Raw genomic sequence first — 23,409 nt, 5'->3', positions numbered from 1 at the left:
GCAAATAGGCCTAAGCACGCTGCGCCGTGCTCTGCACCTTTAAATGTGTGGAGAATTCACGGAAGGTCATGCGACTAAGTTCTCCCAGAACACACACATATATATATATATTAGTGCAACCCTAAAGACTCCAACCAGAGTGACTGGTTAGTCTACATTGAAGCAAGCCATCTCTTCATTCATGCGCTTTAATGATGGGATTCACCAGTCCAAAATAACTTCAAATCAAACTTTATTTTACAGCACTTTTTACTCAAGTGATAAATGAGTAAATAAGCCCCTCCTTCCAGGACGGATAATGCTTCTAAAGATACAGCATCGTTGGGCTCAGGCGAGATGTATGGATTAATCCCACCAAATGCCGCACTGAAGGGCAGGTCCTTCACGCCTTTGTGGCATCAGCTTGTTAAAAGTTAAAGATAAAAAAAAGCAATACAGTCCCCACTGCAGTTCAGATAGAAACATTTTAAAAGCTGAACTGCAATTCCAGGTACTCAATTCATAAACAAAATATATCTTTTGTAGGGAGCAGCTCAATCATCAGCGTTTTGGAACAAACCCTTGATTGAGCTTATATTTGCAACATATTCAATATGAACAAAAATGACCACAAACTGGAATATACAATAATACTGGTTTTCTTCTGCCATGTCCGTTGACCAGCATGCCACTGCTCCGAAGCCAGCCCTCAGCCTTGGACGAGCACCAAGACTTGCACACACGGCACAAGTGATATTACACACCAACCCCAAAGGCTTTAGAAAACCAGTTGACGCAAAACCAAACTTTGTTTTTTCTGCTCGTGGTGTTTACTCTTCAGTCAGTCCAGTTTCAGATGCTCAGGATCTCTTCTGATGGATGGAATCGCCCTCTGCTGCTGTGGCTAATCTGAGGCAGTCTCCACTTCTCTTTGCTTCTTTTTCTTCTTTTTTTTCTTGCTTTCAGTAACCTGTGGAAGACAGAGGCGTCAACTCCACTCATCAAAAAAAATCACTGCTGACCAGGCTTTATAGCAGTAAAGCAGGGCCACTTCAACACCTTCAGCATTTTTCACTTCTATATTTTATTTTGTGAAGCTTTGTGATTTTAATCAAAGTAGAAAAAATATGGAGTCAAAACCTGGAAAAAGCAGAAGACCATGTGGGTCAAGTTGCGTGGTGGAGGCTTAGTGTTCCCTACTCTAAAATCTGGACAGATCATTGTAGCTCTGAGTCAATGACCACTGGGAGGGGGTGAAACGAGTGTTCCTTGTACTGACTAATCAAACTGTTCCAGAAAAGCCATCTAAAGAAAAGCTGTGGCACTTCTAATGAAAACAAGCACTGGAAAAGCCAATAGGGCTGCCTGTGGAACCTTTTGGTGGTTATGCAGCATCAGTCAAAAGAATAAAAAGCAGTATGAGGCAGCCTGGCCACTTCTTGAGCGCGTGTGTATGACAGATCACATTTATTGATCCAAGTTGGATGTGAAAGAAAAAAAAAAAGCAGTGAAGGAGCCTGGGGGAATAAAACCAACACAGGGGTAGGAGAAGCACCACTCGGGGGATAGCAACGTGGAGCACAATAGTCTGAGGAAAAGCAGACCACGCACTTCAGACAGCGCCAACCAAACAGCAGTTGCCCTTAGTGAGGCAACAAGTCAGCCAATCAGAAGGGGAGCTAGGCCTGCAGTGCAGGTGAGCAACAAACAAGGAGCAAGGCAAGTGAATTAAGAACCAGTGTGACAAAAGCGAACGGATGGTAGGCTCCAAGCCCAGTGTGAAGGACACAGCTGGAGTTGAATGCCTGGTTCCTAGGCCAATCACTGCTCTGCATGCAAGCTCTCCCTAGGCCAGTCACTGCTCAGCATGCAAGCTCTCCCTAGGCCAGTCACTGCTCAGCATGCAAGCTCTCCCTAGGCCAGTCACTGCTCTGCATGCAAGCTCTTACCTCTTCAGCGTGCTCCCCTGGACTCTCAGCACGGCCCTCTTCTCTGAAGCTCCTCTCTGGCGTACTCTCCTCTTCAGCTCTTCGCTCCTTTTTCTTTTTCTTCTTCTTCTTTTCCTTCTTAATGTCATGTTCAGATTTCACTTTGACTGTAGGGGGTTGTTCAGCTACAGCCTCATCGCTTTCACTCTCGGTCTCCCTCTTCCTCTGTTAGGGGAAGACAAGATGTCAAAACCTAGCACACAACTGGGAGCCCAATACTGTAGCAGCCCCCCCTCCCCTCCACTCCAGAAAGAATGCATGCAGCTCCCCACTCCTTTATTGGCCAGCTGAGCACATTCTGCACAAGCCAGGAAATAAATAAAGCATAGCTGGGGCAGGATACCGTTCTGCAACTAAAGCAGCAACAAATGGGGGAAAAAAAAAAAAAAAAACTTACGTGGGATTGGAAAGGCAATAAATATACAAAACTGCTGACACCATTCTTCTCCCCACAAGAGTTGGTAAAAGCAGCAAACACTATTCTACCAACCACTTTTCACAAGATTGCTCTATCCCTAAGCTCTCTGCTACAGTGCAGCTTAAGGCTCCAAGAGTCCAATAGGAGCAACTTCAAATTGCAATATTCAACATTAATTTATGCGGGAAGCGCTTCCTTGAATGGTAAAAAGGAGACTGATGTTCCAGCAGTTTCCCATTAATATTTCATTTTAAATGCAGGTTGCTCATTGCTCCCTCGTGCATGCACTTTACTAAGTTCTGAATGTAGCAGTCTTACGCCTAGAGTAAGGTTGGAAGACCAGAAGCTCATCTTCAAAGACTGTAAGAGAGCCTGAAGTCAGCCACAGACAACACTGTGCCAGATTGTCAGACCCCCTTGTTCTTCTTGCAGACTGACTCCCTCTGAAGCCACAAAGCAGGCAGGAAAGGGATAACTGTCTGCGTAGCAAGATGGACCCCACAGGTGCCCTCCAGCCGACACCAACCACGTCTTTAAGCACAGGTTTTCCACTTAAGTGACTGAATAGTCAAAATGCCTGGGGTGTCTCACCTAGAAACCCAAACATACCTTAGACGTTTGAGGAGGTTCTTCAGGAACTGGTTTTTTGCTGCCGCTGCAAGAGAAACCAAAGTTTCGTTCAAGTAAAAACCAACCCATGCCATATGTATAGACTTGTTGACATTTGAGAATATTTATTGGGCAATTCCCAATAGGGATCCTGTTATCAAACTAAGCAGATACATCCCCCAGCAAAACAAATTAAAAACACGTACTACTCAAACGCCAACACTGGACGGCTGAAGGTGCCCTAGGACTAGAGAACCCAACATCTTCCATAGTACACATTTCCACTCCATGCAACAAACCCCTCCAAAAAGGCTGCAGCCCTGTGTGCTGATAATACTCAGTGGTGGCTTCCGGGAGACACCTATGCGCCCAAAACAAGCTTAGCAGCTCACCTTGGATGGCTTGTCTAGCCAGGAGACACCAAATGTAAAGAGTCTGTGAGACAGTTGGAAACCAACATCAGAATGAAACTGCATTAGTATCAGACCATCTATTGCTCTTGCAGACTGACTCCCTCTAAAGCCACAAAAAAAGCAGTAAAGGGATAACTGTCTGCGACGTTTCAGCCACAAAGTCACTGCGGTCACACCAGCAAGAGTCTGTGATCCCCAAATATACACAACCGGTGCCACAACATTCAGGTCCTGACTCTGAACCACTGAAAACAAGAACCTTATAGAGAAACGCATGAGCTGTTGCAATCAAACCTGTCTAGACTTTGGTTGGGGTTGGCATAAATTGCAGCTGAGCCCCTACCACCAGACAAAGTCAGTTGGTCAGCCTACTAGACCGTACAGTTCCTTGAAGCCTGCCCTTACTTACCACTGGTTGGAGTGATCACTGATCTGCTTGCTTCTGGTTTGCTGGAGTCTCGCTTATTGTGTCACTTCCCTCCGTAAGCAAAAATGCTCACTCTGAGCGCTACTTATTGTATACGAGCGCTAGAGTGCATGCATGTTAGCACGAGCCGTCTTGCAAAGAGCTCATGAGTTACCCCTTCAGTGTGCTGCTTCTCTAATCGTTCACGTTTAATTTGGAAAAACACATTTTTACACTGGTGGAGCCTGCAGTCCTGAATCGAATCTAAAAAGGGTGCACATATGCGGCTGGTTCGCGTGTCTGTAACAACAGCAGCTGCACTTCATTCTGAAGGCGCACAGCTCCTGGCTAAAGCAACTGGTGAAGCCAACAGGTCCTAAAGAGGCTTACTGGCTTGCCAAAGTAACAGACCATCCATCACGCTATTTGAGAACAGAAGATGAAGTTATTCTTTTTCAGCAACTCGCTGCCAGTCAACAGACCGATAGCACAGGGAGGAATCGTGAGGAACATTTCCAGGTTGAGCCTGCAGCACTGCACGCAGCTGCAATGTTGGTTTTCAGGTCCTTCCTGTCGCAGTGGGTCTTCCTCGGGCTATTCTTCAGCCCGCAGGATTAGTGAGGCTATCCTGGCCACAGGGGTGGGCATCCCTCAAACTAGGAAGAGGTCCACTCCTCTGGGCCCCGTCGCTCTGTGGTTTTATTTTGGCAGCTATTTGCCATATGGGCAACCTAGCGGATATCCAACTCAACCATGTCCAGCAGACGCGGGTACTTTTGAACATCGGGCCTGGTCCCTGGTGCTGCACAGCAGCGAGGAGCAGCAACCAGGCAATCTGGGCTCCACCTCGCCCCAGCAGGCTTCAAGCTGGTGTGGCCGTGTGCTGCCAACATTGTCATCCAACTGACACTCAGAGCCCACTGCTAGACTTTCATCTGTCACACCCTGTATTTCAGATATGCCCTCCATACATTTCAGGCCTGCCCTTTCTTCTCTTCAATTTTATCCATGCTCTGCTCTCTCCCCCCTCAATCTTGGCTCTTCACTATCACTCTGGCAGTGATTAGCGTCTCAGTTTTATCATTTGTCAGCTTTTTTCCGTCCTCCACATCCTTTCACTCTATCTTCTCCCTTCATCACATCATGGCTGCTTTCTCTTTGTATTTGATTTGCTCTCCTCCATTTCTTCTACTTTGCTTAGTTCTTTCCTCTCGTGGTTTCTTCTCCTCTTTACTCTTACGGTCTCATCTCCAACACTGCTGCCTGTGACCCCGGTCATCAACCTGTACATGTCTGCTATTTTGAACTCTGCGTTTTCCCGTTATTCCTAAAGCGAAGGATGCTGTGTTTACTTTACCTACACTGAGTGCAAAAACAAAATGTACACCAAATGAAAATGCTTTTTTGCATATATCAGTGTGGTATTGCTGGGCTTATTGCAGAACAGGCTGCTGCTCGAGCACAGCAGGTGATGTCACTGCTAGTGCTGCCTGTAATTAGTAGGTCCAGGGATGGCGACAGCATCGGCATCCACTGCTCAGCTTGCTGTCATCCTGCCTGCTACAGCACAAGCATTGTCCCCAGCAGTAATGCTGCCAATGCCGGTAAATATGGCTGTGGTGCCTACTGGACTCACGCACGCTCCTTAATTACCATGCTGGGGTGATGCGCACAGATTCTACAGATAATGCCATGGCAAATAAAAGTTGTTGGGCAACGGCTTCATCGAGCACATTTAGGATAGCAGCAATGCAGGGCTGCCGGATATACCACTCTGGCTACGCAACAAGTGGAAAGTAAATTCTTCCTCAAGAGCCCTCACTCCAAGTTCCAAAAGCGCTCACGCAGCTTCTTTGCCTCAACTCTGTCATGGGTCAGCCCCCAGCTAAAATTATCCAATGGGAACATTAATACGCTCAGGAGCAAACCTGAGCCATGAGGCTAAAGTTGACACTAGCAGGTTTGTGACGCTTAGTAGCCTGTGAAAGAAGCGCCGGTGCCGAGCACCTGCTCAAATTAAGTACTGGGCAGAACCAATCTTTCAGTGTGTTGATCCCCAGCCCTAACCCGACACGTGGCTACCTATTTGGCAACTGCTTTCTAAGCGTCACAAACCTGCTAGTGTCAACTTTAGCCTCATGGCTCAAAGGTTTGCTCCTGAGCCCATCAATGTTCGGCCAGTGGAGCATGTAAATACTTTAAACCCAGCCTCCAATAAAAAAAGTATCCATAAATCTCTCCATCTTCCCCATTGTTTAAGGACACCATTTGGTGAATTCAATTTAAGCATCTGGCAGAGCACCAGCTGGGCCTTAAAATGGTGCCGCAAACGCTTGAACAAGGCAAGGATGCCATGGTATAAATCCAAGGTGCCCAGATGAGTCGCTTACATACCCATAGTCCACGTATTCGTCCAGCCACTTCTTTGGTGTGCTCTCGTTCGGTTTGCCACGGGCATCTAGAAGGCCCTTCGTGATCATCATTTTTTTCTGACTCGCCTGGAGGAGCAATGAAAGCAGTTTAGAATAGATGCACCCATGGGGCTTAAATCACTGAAGGCGAAGAACGCCCGCCTGGCATTGAAATCAACAGGATAGTCAGAACACAGCTTCTTCACAACCCTTACCTTTGGGCCAAGGCCCCATTTCCGAGGGTAGGTATCGCGCTCCATGATAACTCGTTTGATCTTGGCCACAATCCCATGGTCGCAGGTGGACAGCACTGCAGTGGTCATGAGCGCAATGGCTGTGGACAGTGGAGAAGCGTGTGATTAGAGTGCACAGAACAGGCCGAGATATCAAATGTGTACCCTAGCCAGTTACCACCAGCTTGCTAACCCCGGATGTGCCTACAGTGGTTTCCTCAATGGCCAAGGTGTTTACATACCACAGCAAGGATAGCAAGGATAGCCTTCATAACAGCAAGTGTACAACCTCGCACCAACCAATGCCGGGAACTTTACCAATGCTAGAGTTCCAGGTCCAATGCACAGGATCAGAATAGTTCATTCGTCTTTGGAAAGGTGCTCTCCATCACTGGAGACCACCCACGCCAGGCCTATGCGCTCCCACAAACAGCACCACCAGTGGCATCTGCCTTCAGTGGGTCACCGAGGCAGACGCACTGGCAGGCTGCTGGACACAAGGCCACCTAGAACAGGAACCTGTGCTGCAGGAGGCTGGGACAGAGGCGCTCAGAGAATGGATAAACTGAATCATCATATCACAGTGCAGCGCCCCACCCCACACACAGCAGAACCCCCACTGTACACAGGGCAGGTAGATACAGACTCCCAGCAGCACCCTCACCCACAGTGCACAGGATCCATGCCTCACCTAGAGCACAGGATCCATGCCTCACCCAGTGCACAGGATACACAGGCCCCATGCCTCACCCAGTGCACAGGATACACAGGCCCCATGCCTCACCCAGTGCACAGGATACACAGGCCCCATGCCTCACCCAGAGCACAGGATACACAGGCCCCATGCCTCACCCAGAGCACAGGATACACAGGCCCCATGCCTCACCCAGAGCACAGGATACACAGGCCCCATGCCTCACCCAGCGCACAGGATACACAGGCCCCATGCCTCACCCAGAGCACAGGCCCCATGCCTCACCCAGAGCACAGGCCCCATGCCTCACCCAGAGCACAGGATACACAGGCCCCATGCCTCACCCAGTGCACAGGATACACAGGCCCCATGCCTCACCCAGTGCACAGGATACACAGGCCCCATGCCTCACCCAGTGCACAGGATACACAGGCCCCATGCCTCACCCAGTGCACAGGATACACAGGCCCCATGCCTCACCCAGTGCACAGGATACACAGGCCCCATGCCTCACCCAGTGCACAGGATACACAGGCCCCATGCCTCACCCAGTGCACAGGATACACAGGCCCCATGCCTCACCCAGTGCACAGGATACACAGGCCCCATGCCTCACCCAGCGCAGGCCCCAAACCCTCGCCTTTAGCCGTGCCTGGCAGCTCGTTTAATTCAATGCTCCGGAAAAATACTGATGGCAGACTCAAAAGGGACACAGAGACTTAAGGTATTTATTTATTTTCTCCTTCCCGCCTGCAAACCTTAAAATACCACCTTTGTTTAAAAAATGGCTGGAGCCATAAAACTGTAATAATAAATCTTCACCGGTACCTCTGTCCACTAGGCTCCGCAGATTAACTCCCCCCACACAGAGAAGCATTCCACCCAGCAAGCTGGAGCACTGCTGGTTTAGAGAGGAAGTGAAATTCCTTCCCCCTGCTCGTAGTAACAGCAACAGACAGAGGACTAATTTCCCCACCTCCACTGCTCTCACGAAGGGGAAAGTAACAGAGGACTACTGTCTCTAACCCAGCTTTGCGGCGGCCATTTGTGACTAGTCTCTCTCGGGCGGGCATCATTTTCATTAGCTGAACAGACACTAAGAACCTAGCTTTTTAGACTAATCTCAACTATCTACTGTGCCCAGTTAGGTGTTTACGACATCTTGTCAAAGGATGTTTGCTGATTAGTGCAGTACTATTCCTCTACCTGTATGTTAAACTACTGTAATGCACTGATTCTAATTGCTACCTCATACATGAAAAAATGTCTGCCCATTGTTACAGTATTATAATACTACCTATATTTTGAATATTTGTAATGCAGATTGCTACCCTATATATGAAAGCACTATCCCTATACATGTATTTTAAACTTCTGTAATGCACTGATTCTGATTGCTACCTCATTTATGAAAGAATCTCTGCCTATTATTGCAGTATATATTTCTACCTATATTCTGAACATTTGTAATGCACAGATTGCTACCTCATATATGAACATTGCATATACTGAACATTTGTAATGCACAGATTGCTACCTCATATATGAACATTGCATATACTGAACACTTGTAATGCACAGATTGCTACCTCATATATGTTGGTTGCTAACTAATGATATTTTCGATTCTATGATTCTAATTTTGATTCATATACACTATTGGCGGCATCTGTACTATGTTCCTTTATTCTATTTTATTAGTCCGATTGCTACCTCATAGACCTCAAATCTCTGGTTGCCCACTAGTGACACTTCTGTCTCTATTTAAACATCTGTAATGCGCGGGCTGCTAGCTAATGTTGATTTTTGATTTTTGACTCATGTAAATTGCGGTTCGCACTTGTATCTTGCTCTCATCAGTATTATACCTTCTCCTTTATTCTGCACTACTCTGCACATTTTCCTCTACCTGCACCCACTCCTCTTCTCTCCTGTTACACACCGACTGCTACCTCACATACAATATACCTCTACTGTAGTATGCACTACTCTGCACAGTGCTACAACCTGCACCCACCCTCACCCTTCTCTACTCTCCTGTAATACACCAACTACTACCGCGTATAGTTCTGGATGCTCACTAGTGTCACCTCTGCCAACTAGGATCACTGTTGATCCATGTAATTGGTATTATACCTCTCTCTGTACTCTGCAATATACTGAATGCACTTGTTATACTGCATACTCTGTCACTTTGGTAACGCTGGCTGATCACTATTATTCACTCCAGTACCGTGTAACTTATGTATGCATCTGTGCCTCTACACACTCCGATATCTGGGTTACTAACTGACCACTAGTACCAAATTGTTAATGCGTAGCGTACTTTACGTTTTCCTGTACATGTATACCATTATATTGCAGTCTCCCACACACACCTAAACTACCGCCCCATCATGGATCCTATCGGCAAGCACACATAAAATCAACTACCCACCGGCACTCACCAAAAAAGCCGCTAAACGCTTTAAACACAACTTCCTTAGGTCACACCATGAAACACCCTTTGCTGACACCTACTTCTCACCGGTCAATGGATCCCTGAACACTGATATCATCTTCCACACCACACGCAGAGCTCAATGGCAAAAGGCGTTCCACACCCTACTCACCGTCTCTTCCACCAAGAAATCCTCTCACAGCCTAACTCTTTCCATCACGCCATCCCAACTCTTTCCAGGCAGAGCCACCATCACCATCTACAATAACGGGATTGTCCTATCTCAATCCACAGACCTGGAACTACTAGACAACTTGTTCCCGACTCTCATAGAGCACCTCTCCAACTCACGGAACAACATCTCAATTAGGGACACACCTATTACCCCGGACCCCCCCATCTCCTACCCGCAACTCTTCTATCCCAGCTCAGCACCGGGCAGGTGACTCAAGCGCCTTAAACACTGACACAGCTTGCTCCCCCTCATACACCACCCACACCCCCACCCCTTCAACCAACTCACGGGCATCCACACTCTTCATCAACACTACTCACACCTACAGATGGCCTCAACACCCCGCTCACCGCAGACGGCACAGCTCCTTCCCACAGCACACCTAACCTAGTTCAACACCAGAACACCCCTTTTTATAAATCCCTCTCTATCCCCCCTATACTCAGCCCCCATTACCCTCGAACTAACCACGCAGAACACACATCCTCTCTCAATCTAACTACCCCCCCCCCACAACAGGGCCACCTCCAATCTCATCTCCCCTCCTACTCTCAGCCCCCACTACCCGACCGGTTCCCCCACCACCACTATCAGTCTCCCAGACTACACCCTGATCCGCCCGCCTACCATCAATGCCCTCACCCAGACCGCCAACCTCCTACCTACCTCATCCACTCCTCTCCCACCCAAAACGTCTCTCCCCCCTAACATCACCCAGTACACTAACACAACGCAACCCCGTTCGAACACCAGCCCTCCCTCCCATCAGCACGCGAATTCCCTAGTCGGTCATTCTCCTTTGACTACCACCCCCAACCCCACCCCCCCCTCCTCCTCCTCCACCTACCTCACGATGGACAACACCCCCTCCACCTACCCCACGATGGACAACATCATGGCCACTCTCTTCCAGATCAAAGAAGACATACACATCAAAGAACTACTCTCCATACACCCCACACATCCCTTACCCACCCCCACGCCCCGCCCCAAACTGGCCACTCCCCCCCCAGCAGACACCCTCACACACCCGCCCAAATTGGCCACTTCCCCTACGGCCGACACCCACACCCTACACCGGGCGTCAATACCTGTTCATAGTCGCAACTGCTGCCCTCGGCCTCCTCGCCGTCCCTGCAACCCCGCACACAACTTCACCTCCCAACCCATCTTGTCCCCCGCCCTCCCAATTAACTCTCCCACTCAACTCTTCCCCCAACCGGACCTCAATGCCAGCTCGCAATCGCAACAACCGCCCTAGTCGTACCCACAACCCTATTTCTGATCTCGACACACTCACCCTTCTCCGCTCCTATGACCCAGCATCCCAAAATGACACAACCTCCCCACACCTCACCATCCCCTCGATACACTCAAATCCCCTTAGACCCCCCACACTAAACAGATCCTCCATCCCCAATAACCTCAGAAGAGTCCCCCTCGCTCTTGAACCACCCACCACCCCCAGCACACCTAGTCTCAAATGCACCCTCCTCAATTGTAGATCGGCCTCGAAACATGCCGCCGCCATTGCAGAGCTCCTCTTATCGCGGGACCTCGACTTAATCATACTGACTGAAACCTGGCTAACTGAATCTTCTACACCTATAATGGACATTCTAGTTCCCCCTAACTACCACATTATCAGGCTCGACAGATCAGGCCAACTGGGGGGTGGAATCGCATGCATTTACAGGAACAACATCTCTGTTCGGAGAGCCAACTCCACCTCACTACCATCTCCAAATTCCTGTGAACAACCCCAACCACTTAACACTGCGAGTAAAGCACCCTCCTGTGAAGACTTCGCTGCTTTCTTTATCCAAAAAACTGACAACATAAAAAGCGATCTCCTTATTGATGCAAGCCTCCATTCCAAACCCCAGCGCCCAGCAACCGCTGAACCAAAAAACAATGCTACATGGTCAACCTTTGGCACATACTCGGAAGAAGAAATTGGTAAACTGCTCAACACCCTGAAACCATCCAATCACCTCATGGACCCCTTGCCTGCCTCCGCAGTAAAAGACTTTACCCCTCTGCTTCTCCCTCTCTGGACTAAAATTGTCAACAGCTCTCTCCAACAAGGAAGCATCCCTGACTCCCTCAAAGTTGGTCAAGTCACACCCCTACTAAAAAAGCCCACAGCCGACCCCTCTGACCCCAACAACTACCGACCCATCACCAATATTCCCACTCTCGCCAAACTACTAGAAAAATGCGCACAACTACAATTGACTAATCACATTGAGCAATTTGATCTCCTCAACCCGCACCAGTCAGGCTTCCGAGCGGGACACAGTATTGAAACGGCCATGACGCACATAATTGACGACGCACTTCAAATGCTAGACCAAAACGACACTTGCCTCCTCATCCTTCTTGATCTCTCTTCAGCATTCGACACCGTTAAACATGAGAAGCTGCTAGAACTCCTAAACACAAGAATGGGCTTATCTGGAACTGTTCTCAAGTGGTTCACTTCCTTTCTCCACAACAGGACGCAGAAATTCAAGAGCAACAACCTGATGTCCTCGCCAATACCTGTAACGCTAGGAGTCCCCCAGGGCTCCTCTTTATCCCCAACTCTGTTCAACCTAGTCATGGAACCACTCACCACCTTGCTACAAGCATCCAATGTTCACTTTCACATGTACGCCGATGACACCCAACTTTATCTCAAATTACAATCTCCCAATGACATCCTGCTCCTGAACGCAACAATCAGATGCACCCAATCCTGGCTTGCCGATAATCACCTCAAACTCAATGCCCTGAAAACAGAGTTCCTTCTGATCTCACCTCCAGCTAAGAGCTCCACTGCTCAAACCTGGCTTAAACACCTAACTGCACTCAATGTCCAACCCACCATCGTGGACTCAGCAAAATCTTTAGGCATTACACTTGACACCAATCTCAACATGCAGCAACACATCAGCAAGGCAACTAAGGGCGCGAACTTCCAGATCAATACGCTGAGAAAACTTAAACCCTTCCTCCCAGCCAAAGACTTCCAAACCGCAGTACAAGCTATAGTCATCCCCCGAATTGAATACGGCAGCACCGCACTAGTCGGACTCCCCCTAACCACAACCGCACCCCTAAGAGCCTCCCTAAACGCTGCAGCGAGACTCATCACTGGGTCAAAAAAGCACTCCCACATTACCCCTGACCTGAGAGCCCTGAATTGGCTGCCATTTGAAGCCAGAATGCACCTGAAAATCGCCTGCATGACACACAAGGCGGTTCACCTTAAATCACCCGGCTACGTCGCCCAGAAATTGACAATTTCTGGCGGAACCAGAAACACTAGAGGCACAAATAATCTTCTGCTGAAACCGCGAAGATTCCGGAAGGAAAAAACATATAAGCGCTCCTTCTCGGGAATGGCACCTAGGATCTGGAACTCTCTCCCTCCAGAAACAAGGCTTATCCCATCCACTACACTCTTTAAAAAAGAAGTAAAAGCTATCCTCCTGGCTAAATACACTTGAACTAGTATCTAGAACTCTGTTAACACTGTACTACATGCTTCTACCTGCTTGACCCCTTTGCCTACTTGTATGAGTAGTCTCCCTCACATACCCCGTATGTAACCTAGTTGTACTGTTTGATTTACTGATTTATTTGTATTACGCCCCCATCATGTACCCCTCTATGTAACCTATTTGTACTGTTTTGATTTATTGATTTATTGGTATGAGTACGCCACCATCTCTGTAAAGCGCTCTGATATCTGCAAAGATCATGTCCGCGCTATATAAAACTTTTAAAATAAAAATAAAATAAATAAATAAAAATCTTACCCATGCAGATGGCTTCTCCTTTGGTGGTGATCACCACAATGTCCTGGTTCATCTCGATGCCATCCTCATACCGCAGGACTCCTGGCAGCATGATCTTGGCACCGTAGCAGATGGCGTTCACCTGGAGAAGAGGACGAGAAATTAGACAAAAGCCAGACTCCACTAGCTCATAATGCGGGGACTGGCGCGGCGAACAGCGATACCAGTCATTGCACACTATCAGCGCGTCAATATGCCAATGGCTGAAGAAAGCGAATATATATTGCGATCACTTTGGACTGTTTGACATTAGCAGATCTAAAACACAAAATGCCAACAGAAGAGGCTACAATTGACACATTCAGGCCACGGACGCCGCTCGCATGACAGTATCCTACTCAAGCCGATTGGATTTGAAGAGGTGCTAAGGACTCCCCTTTCGAGCACATCTTTAGGGTCTCTTTAAGGTTGCATTTTCAAAATGTTACAATTGGCAAACCTTGTTGACACTTGCACACAAGCCACCTATGGGAGGGGAGGGGGCGGAGAGCATGCAGACAGAGCCATCAGCCATGGGTGATAGATTCACGTCATCCTCACACGAATGTTCATGGAATCTGCTTCTCATCATGTGGCTCTGCGCACCACCCGCCAGCGCCCACGCCGGCCTTCGAGGCACTCACCGCACTGTCTTTCATGACCAGCCGCTTGTAGGACACCATCAGCTTCTCCAGGGGGTAGATGACGCGTCGGAGGTAGGTCTCGTCCTTGGTGTTGTCATACTGCCACTGCGCGTCCAGCACGTCATGCATGGTCACCATGTTGTCCTGTGCAAGGAACAGGGACTGTTACTTCCTTGGACAAGGGCACCGCTCCAAAGCTGCCCCCCATCTGCCAGCGACACACCCCCAAACTACCCTCAGAATGACCGGGCAAGCTTCTATGGAACAGAAGCGAGTGCCGAGGTTTACAACATCCAGTAATTAGATTTTAAAATTCACCCATATTTTGCGGCTCAAATAATCTGCAAGTAATTTCACAGATATATGTTAATTCAAAGGGAACCCGTTAGGAAGGACCCGGGGTAAAAGTTACTTATGGAGAACAAATGGCCCTTCAAACAATTAAATGACAAATCTAAACTAGAATCAGTGCTTTAGCCAAAACACACAAGTAGCTCATGGCCCATACACATAAGAGCACGCTTTCAAATGAACAGTTGGTGCACTTGTTTTAACACATTGGTTTAATGTGAACACTGTTTTAATAAGTTGACTTTTCGATTCATGACTAAATACTAGGATCATCAGGACGGGTAATATACAAGCCTGAAGTTCCCAGCCATTGCGCTCGCGTTCATATGGATGCATCTCCACGCACGAGGGAGACGGGCGCACTTACATTTGTATAGGTTTTGTTCTGCCATCCAGTCTGATTTAGCTCCTACGGTCGTCTAGAGCAAGGGCCGGGTTGAAAGGGACTGGTGTGCTCTTTTAAGGTTACTTTTGACATCACCCCTTGAACACAGACATTTGGAGTACAGGGGCATGTTTTTAGGTACTGCGTGGACTTGTAACCAGAAGCTGCTGGCCCTACATACTGTACTACAACACTGCTGTGCTGCCAGGACTCGCTTACGCCAGCTTTCTCACCCATCAGAGATGAACAGTCTTACTGCCCGCATTCTCCAACAAGACAATATAGCCCCAAGGCAGGAAATACGTGCCTTTGTGTTCAAACCTTGTGCAACCCCCCCCCCCCTTTCCAGCTTTTGTCCTCTGCCCACTCATGCCCTTGGTCCCCACCCTGTTTGTCTGTGAACCTTAGACAGACTCCCTTTCGTCTCTATGGTCGTCTCTTCCCTTATCCAGACTCCCTCTCCTCCCCTACCCCCACTACTTTCCCTCGCCTTTCACTCCTCCCCTAATTGTATTGCCGATTGTTTGATTTAATGTTTACTTGTTCTTTTTCTGGTATATTGTTAAACCACATTGTTGCACTTCCTGTCGTCTCTTTTCGTCTCCTACTGCATCCTCACTTTATATCTCTCTCTCCCTCAATGTTTTGAGATTGAACTATTTTGTCTGATGCCTGATGGAGCTACTTAATTTAGCTATAGGGGAGATGGGCCGCGGATTCCCTCCTTGGTTGTCACCTACCCAGTCGGTCTTTAGGCAAACTTCTCTTTGTCTCTTCCCTAGCCCCTATTCTCTCTCCCCTTGCCTGCTACTCTGCCTACCCCCTGCCCTTTGTGCCCTTTCACTAAGCACTCCTCCCCTTGTTGGGGAAAGATCCAATATTTATACTCTGAGTCTCAGCGAACCAGCTGAGTGAGTCCACTGTGCAAAGGGAGCCACTCACACTTGAGGTATGGTATGGCAGCCCTTGCCAAAGCACTCCCTCTCCTCTTGTTGGGGAAGGATCCAGTTTGTAGGCCTTGGAGTCCGAGACCCCTGAGCGAGTCCACTGCGTAAAGGGAGCCCCTCGCAAAAGAAATAGGGAAGGGATACCACTTCCCTTGGGATCACAGCTTACTGGACTTCGGATGTTGCCTTGACTCGTCTACCGGTTTGTGTCCCAGTCACCCTTCCCCTCTTCTCTCCAGGCTTTGTCTCTCACCCTCCCCTTCTCTTTCCCACCTTCTTTATCTGTCTACTTGCCCTACTCCAACCCCCCCTGAATCTCACCTTGCCTTCTTTTCCCCTTAAGTATTTTGTGCTCATTGTATTTCGACCTCACAAGTAACTAGGTTGCCATTCTCTTAGAACTGTTTAACCTTTGTAACGATGTAACCTGAAACTATGATCTGATGCTCATGTAAAGCGCTCTGATACCTGCGGGTCTAGCCAGCGCTATACACAACTTTTAAAATAAATACTTTGCTTTGTTGTGCTAACCTGGGTGCGTGGAGATGCGTCCATATGAACGCGAGCTCAAAGGCTGGGAACTCCAGGCTTGTATATGACCCGTCCTGATGAGGATCCTAGTGTCATGGGCCGAAATGTCGCCTTTAAACCGTGCACGTTAAATGGACGTTTTAAAACAAGTGCAAGAGTTGTATCCGAAAGCTCGCCCTGATCTGCATTGGCTATAAGCTATTTGTGTGTTGCCTGAAATGTGTCTGTCCACCTGTAATGGTGTTGTGTTTTTGTAGGACGCAGGGCTGTCCCACTCCATCACTGTGCGGTTGATTTTTATAAATTTTGATTCATTAAATGAGGTGTCCGGCTGGACATCACGAATGTGGCACTGATTCTATATTTACTGGCATTCAATTGTTCGTTTGAAGGACCGTTTGTTATTTCAGTCAGAATGGGCGATAATTCCCCAGCGCAATAAATAAACACTTTGGGCGGCTGGGGATCGTGACAACTATCACACTTAAGAACCCACGCCCCCATTCTCGGCGTGTATGTATGCCGCGGGGCAGCGGGACGGGGCACCGTGCCCACCCGCTGCCCTGCGGCCGCTCACTCTACCAAGGCTTAATTACCAGCAGAGGGGGGCAGCCCTGAGCTGAACTCAACGCCTTGGGTGGGGTCTGCACACACCCCGAGAGACGGGCATACATACCTTCTCTCCCAGGACCCCCGAGCGCACCCGCCGCAGCTCCTGCATCTGGCCCCCCACGCCCAGCAGCAGGCCCATGTGCACACACAGGGTCCGGATGTAGGTGCCGGCCTCGCAGCTCACCCAGAAGACACCTAGAAACACAAGCGGTCGACAGGTCAGTAACAAGAAACCTGAGGCCCACCTATCAAGATGCACACGGTCCCCCCATAAGCTACTCAATTACAAGGATGAGCATTTATGGCAAATGTAAGAAACTACATAGCTCTGCTCCAACCACAGAAAGCACCCAGAACTCAATACAAAATTAAATCAGGGAAGGTAGAAGGGAGCGGAGTTCAAAAGCGACTTTCGCATTACATAGGGTGCTAAAAGAGGCACCCTTTAAACCAGGAGTAAACATTCTGCCATACATTGCAGCCATGCAGAGGTACCCGGAAGGAGCCATCAGCCATGGGTGATAGATACAAGTCATCCTCGCACAGAGTGCTGATGAAATCTGGCTCACATCATGTGGCTCACTTCCGGTTCCTAGGTCCCCCTCAGTGCACTCACCCAGTCTCCTCTCGGGGTCGTATTCGAGCAGTTTGCTCTCATAGATGGTCCGCACTCTCAGCTGTCTCTTCACCGCAGCTACCACCGGGGGGCGCTGGAACAGAGCCCCCGTCAGGGTTTCAAGGGTCTGCAGAAGAGGAAACATAGCAAGTCACCTCCGAGGCCAAACATAGCTCCAGCAGCACAGAATGTATATTGAGCGGACAGACCCCCCCAAACCCCCCTTCACTTCTCGGAGGCACAGCGTCCCCCACAGTTCAAGACGGCGATGAACTTAAGAAGCAAACACTTGGTAAAAAGCATAACAAAACCCTACCCGGTGTTATTCCATCACTACACATAGACCATTCAAGACTGTAGGAAGGCGCGTGCACACGTCCCAGTATGTGATCAGAGAAGTTTACTCGTCTTTGCAGGATGGCCTCCCGGTGACAGGAGCCCACCACGGGCCAGGGGCCCCACCCCAGACAGCACCGCCAGCGCCCACAGCACGCAGCAGAACACTGCACCACCAGGGGCGCTGGCAGGCTGCAAGACACAGGCCGTGCAGCGGTGGGGCATGGCCACTCGGAGAATGGATAAACTGATTCATCACAGCACATGTGGGACGTGGCACAGCGCCCAGAGGCAAAGCATGCTGACGAGCCCCCTGCAAAGCACGTACCTTCGACAGCTGCACCTCACCCTCGATCGCACTGTGCAGCCGAACGATTCCCACATACTCTTTGCCTGCAAGTGACGACATAAGAGTAGTAAGGAGAGGCTACTTCGCTTTACTGTGCACAGCCGCGTGCATACCCACGGGCCCCACCCCGATCAGTGCACCCCGCCCCACGGGCCCCCAGACTCACCGGCGCTCTGCTGGGACTTGACCAGCCGCGTGGCCCTCTCGATGCACACGATCAGGCAGCCAGTCACCTTGGGGTCCAGGGTCCCGCTGTGGCCCGTCTTCTCCACGCGGAGGATGCGCCGCACCCAGGCCACCACTTCATGGGACGAGGGGTTGGCGGGTTTGTCCAGGTTTATGAACCCGGTCCTACAGGGGAGAAAGCACAGGTGAGGAGGGCACCACACGGCTGAGAAACAGAGCCAGACGAGAGCGGCGACTCGGCAATCAGGTGGAAAAAAAGTAAACCCCGCAGGAAGATGAAGAATAAAGACACTTCCATATTTTTTCGAGTTTATAGAGCGGCCTTTAAACTGTACAGCTATCAGAGGCCCGTCTGTCGCATCCAACCAGTGGCCACGGGTACCTAGGCTCGGTTTAGTTAGTATAGTAAGCCTCAACAACAAGAGTCCTGGTCAATATGAACATTTCTACTTTGCCGAGGAAGACTAAGATGGGAGGAGCTCGGCCAGAGACGTACTTGTCTAGCAACACATCTACTAGCAACTGTGAGGGGCTAAATGTCCATTAACCTTTCCAGTGTGTGCTGATAATCAATGGGCTAAACAGATAGCTTATTTAGTTAGGCACAGTGTAATACTGTTGATATTTATATTTCAATATCCTCAATTATCTAGCTGGCTGTAGTATGAACTCGGAAACCCTCGCTTCCTAAGGATCTAATTTCAAGTGCTTTCGTGGCTCTCGACCCCTCTGAATGAGAGCTGACCGTGCCCCGCACACCTTACCCCATGCTCACCTCACATACTCGGCGATCTCCCTCTTGAGGGGGTTGGCGCCGAAGGGCAGCGGGGTGTAATGCGAGGTCCTCACATTCAGCTTGTCAAAGTTCTGAAATGAGAAAAGGAGGCTTATGATTGATAACTGAACTGTGTAAATCTACATGCACGACAACAACCACCAATGCCAGGGCCGATTCTCAGATGCATCTACTTTTCCGGACGCAAAAGCTGCAGGTCATTTTACAATCTACATTTACTGCATGACAGAAGCAGTACTAGTCCCCGCTCCCTCGAGTCTCACCTTGAGCAGCAGGGGCCACTGAGACGTGTCCAGCTGCGCCACCCGGTCCGCCGGCTTGATGAGGAAGTCCCCCGAGTGCTGGATCTCCTGGAGGGGGTAAGAGACTGCATTAGTGCCCAGGTTGAGGGGCATTGATGGGGGGTGGGGGCCCTAGAATAGCACTGCGGGGCCACTTACCGCCACATCTTCATCGCCCAGGCTCTGCCGCTGCTTCTTCTTGTGCTTCTTGGACATGGACTCTGAAACGAGAAAGGACCGATGAGGACGAGGGGAGGTGTCTGCCCCCGCGGGACCAGCGCACGCGTACCCCCCCAGCATTCGCACGCAGGGGCCGGACCCCGTCCTGCAGGGCCCCTCCCTCAGCCGCAAGTGGCCCCCAGTGCTGGGGTCCTACAGTGCCCCTCCCTCACTCGCGGCCCCCAGTGCGGGGATCCTGCAGGGCCCCTCTGCTGCACGTGACCCCCAGTGCTGGGATCCCACAGGGCCCCTCTCTTAGCTGCACGTGGCCCCCAGTGCGGGGGGGCCTGCTGGCCCCTCTCAGCCGCACGCGGCTCTCGGTGCGGGGATCCTGCAGGGCCCCTCAGATGCACGTGGCCCCCAGTGCGGGGATCCTGTAGGGCCCCTCAGATGCACGTGGCCCCCAGTGCGGGGATCCTGTAGGGCCCCTCTGCTGCACGTGACCCCCAGTGCTGGGATCCCACAGGGCCCCCCTTCAGCTGCACGTGGCCCCCAGTGCTGGGGTCCTGCAGGGCCCCTCGGCTGCACGTGGCCCCCAGTGCTGGGATACTACAGGGCCCCTCCAGGTGCACGTGGCCCCCAGTGCTGGGATCCTACAGGGCCCCTCCAGCTGCACGTGGCCCCCAGTGCGAAGATCCTGCAGGGCCCCTCAGATGCACGTGGCCCCCAGTGCGGGGATCCTGTAGGGCCCCTCAGATGCACGTGGCCCCCAGTGCGGGGATCCTGTAGGGCCCCTCTGCTGCACGTGACCCCCAGTGCTGGGATCCCACAGGGCCCCCCTTCAGCTGCACGTGGCCCCCAGTGCTGGGGTCCTGCAGGGCCCCTCTCTTAGCTGCACGTGGCTCTCGGTGCTGGACCCTTTCTCCCCCTCGTGGCCGGGCGCAGTCACTCCTGCCCCCTCCCCCAGCGCCCGGACACGCACGTGCTCCTCTGCGCGGGCCCCGCCGCCTCCATCTTGTCCTCCACGTGGCCGCGAGCGCGGGCTCCGCACGTGCTGGGGCCGCGAGGAGCACCGGTTCCAGGTTCAGTGGGGCCTGAAGGCGAACACCCCTGAGGGCGAGACCCCCCTCTCAATGCCTCACTAGCACCCCCCCACACCCGGGGTCCGTGCCCCCACCCAGGGGGCTGTGCTCCCACCCCCTGCCAGACACCGGGGCCCGCCAAGGAAAGGGGGGACACGTGACCTCTGCCGAGACTGCCCCAGCGAGCACGTGCGGCCACTCACCGTCCGCCATGGCGCAGGCCTCGCTCTCCGCAGCCGCTTCTCACGGCGCCCGGGGAAGAAATGAGAGAGGAGGCAGGCCCCGCCCGACGTGCTCCCAGAGTGCACCGCGCCACGTCCCGCCCACACGGCTCCCAGAGTGCACCGCGCTAGAGCCAGGCCCCGCCCGCACGGCTCCCAGACTGCCAATGAGGGTCCCGCCCGCACCATGAGGCACCGCTCCCAAGACTTCAAGAGGAGCCAATGAGGCCCCGCCCGCTCCCTCTCTGCACCGTGAGGCCCCGCCCCCAAGACTCCAGGAGGAGCCAATGAGGCCCCGCCCGCTCCCTCTCTGCACCGTGAGGCCCCGCCCCCAAGACTCCAGGAGGAGCCAATGAGGCCCCGCCCGCTCCCTCTCTCTGCACCGTGATAGCGCGGACTTTACCCGAAGGCGTCACAGCGCTTCACAATAGGAACCGAACTGATACTTGAGGACAAATTACAAGTGAACAAATTACAAAAGCAAACGTTAAGTTACATGAGACCAAAGTGTCAATTGTGAAAACAAAATACAAGAGGAGCAAACGGTGCATTACATGAGGAAAAAGTGACGTAAGCAGGTTACAAAAGCGTACAAAGTACATGTAGAGGTAAAATACTGCAATAAATGGAGGACACTCAAACACAAGAACACACTGGCCAGATGGCCAGAAAGATGGCCGCCGGGTAGGAGCTCTTGGGAAGAGCTCCAAGTGCTGGGGATCCCATTCTCTGGATGTTATCCCTGTTAGCACCCAGCAGCATCTCCCCCGCCTCGAGCAAAGCAACACGCAAGTAACGGGATTGAGCAAGTAACTGGAACTGAACAAATAACTGGATGGGAACAATATATTCGGTACGGAGGACGAAACCCGCTGAGGATCACCGACCTGCCTGGAGGCTGAGCTTCGCAGGAGAAGACCGAGTCATCCCCACCCTTTTCTTCGGTCCCGAGGCTCTCCCTGACCATTTGCGGAGCACGGCACGGATACTTGCTGCCTGGAGCCCGACGTGGATAACTGCTGCATGTTGTGTTGCCTGCAAACCCACCGAAGGTCTCTGACACTCCTGAAATCACCATCGCGGGAGTACTGCTGGCGCCGGACGGCCAACGCGAGCCCCACGGCGGAGTTGTTCCTGCCTGCCTGCAACCACCGCCGAGACCACCCAGATGTCCCACTCACGTTGCGAGTGCTCTCCCTATCCTGCCCGGTGAGCACCACGGCGACACCAGAAGAAGTTGGCGCCTGCGGCCAGGGTGAGCACGGTGCCCCAGCCCCTCCCCCCCCCCCGCCCCCACCCCCAGCGGTATCGGGGATCTGCGATCGGGAGCCAAGCAGATGAGAGGCGTTAAAAGGGATCAAAAAGCGGGCATCCGATGTGTGTTCTCTGATGTAACAAGGCTGCCGCTTTAGTTTGCTGTCGGGTAAAGGACAATAATAATCATAAGTGCTGCTCGAGGCTCACAACTTCTAACAAGTGGGAGTCGCTGAAATAGCCTCCTTTTATCGACCCAGGAAGGTTGAAAAGCTGAGTGTGCACACACTGGTTCTTACTACACCGGAGGCTGGATGCGACCCTGGCACTGGTAAAGATTGAGGTTTCACCAGAGGAGCACGAAGTCTAGCCTCAACTGCCCTTCCAGCTCTCAAACCTGCCAGAAGTCGATGCACACGGTAACTGTGTACATTCTGACTAAAGCCTCGATGTCTGCAAAGCTTCTGACTAAAGCCTCAATGTCTGCAAAGCTTTCAACAACATTTTCTGCGCACCTACTGAGCTGAAATCACAATGAAGGTATTTACTGCACCCTATTCGCTTGCACTCATTTTAAACCTCATTTTAAACCTCCTTTGTTCAAAATGGCGGGGGTCTTAAGCTGAAGCAATAAATCCCCCCTGTACATCCAGGTGCCCACGAGGCTCCTCAACAACTCCAGATAAGACTCCCTCTCAGCAAGCTAGAAACGGGGCTTGCATGAATGGAAAGCGAAACTCCTCCTCCCTGCTCTCAAAGCAACAGTAACAAACAGAGGACTACTGTCTCTATCTCACCTATTTGGCGGCCATTTTTGACTAGTCTCCCTCTTGGACGGCCATCCTGGATTAGTCCTTTTCATTATCTGAACATACACTAAGAACTTATCATTTTAGACTAATCTCAACTACCGAGTACTTTGCGCAGCTCTGTATCTACTTCTTGTGATAGAATGTTTGCCTTTTATTGCAGTATTATACTCCTACTTGTATTTTGTACTTTCCTGTAA

General features: G+C 51.0%; 1 protein-coding gene and 4 non-coding genes across 5 annotated transcripts; all 5 read right to left on the bottom strand.

Annotated features, from left to right (window-relative positions):
• Positions 1 to 215: 215 nt before the first annotated feature.
• On the bottom strand, positions 216 to 21,252 carry DKC1 (dyskerin pseudouridine synthase 1). The gene is made up of 15 exons (XM_086942228.1): positions 21,129 to 21,252; positions 19,844 to 19,905; positions 19,667 to 19,753; positions 19,383 to 19,474; positions 18,588 to 18,772; positions 18,401 to 18,465; positions 17,737 to 17,863; positions 17,185 to 17,315; positions 14,295 to 14,438; positions 13,633 to 13,753; positions 6,440 to 6,558; positions 6,208 to 6,311; positions 2,995 to 3,040; positions 1,929 to 2,132; positions 216 to 949 (listed from the first exon to the last, which is right to left on the bottom strand). Exons 1-15 carry the CDS (start codon positions 21,136 to 21,138, stop codon positions 884 to 886), a joined length of 1,563 nt encoding a protein of 520 aa, XP_086798354.1. The 5' UTR covers positions 21,139 to 21,252; the 3' UTR covers positions 216 to 883.
• On the bottom strand, positions 6,804 to 7,039 carry LOC147689462 (small nucleolar RNA SNORD17). The gene has a single exon (XR_015300821.1). It is a non-coding gene; the product is annotated as a small nucleolar RNA SNORD17 (small nucleolar RNA).
• On the bottom strand, positions 14,173 to 14,247 carry LOC147689461 (small nucleolar RNA SNORD83). The gene has a single exon (XR_015300765.1). It is a non-coding gene; the product is annotated as a small nucleolar RNA SNORD83 (small nucleolar RNA).
• On the bottom strand, positions 17,024 to 17,147 carry LOC147689460 (small nucleolar RNA SNORA36 family). The gene has a single exon (XR_015300807.1). It is a non-coding gene; the product is annotated as a small nucleolar RNA SNORA36 family (small nucleolar RNA).
• Positions 17,624 to 17,699, bottom strand: LOC147689459 (small nucleolar RNA SNORD83). The gene has a single exon (XR_015300764.1). It is a non-coding gene; the product is annotated as a small nucleolar RNA SNORD83 (small nucleolar RNA).
• Positions 21,253 to 23,409: the final 2,157 nt, after the last annotated feature.

This window comes from Lissotriton vulgaris, chromosome 10 (genome assembly GCF_964263255.1).
Source record: "Lissotriton vulgaris chromosome 10, aLisVul1.2, whole genome shotgun sequence".
Taxonomy (NCBI): Eukaryota; Metazoa; Chordata; class Amphibia; order Caudata; family Salamandridae; genus Lissotriton; species Lissotriton vulgaris.
The sequence above is the reverse complement of the archived record's forward strand: the minus strand, read 5'-3'. Positions and strand labels throughout refer to the sequence as shown.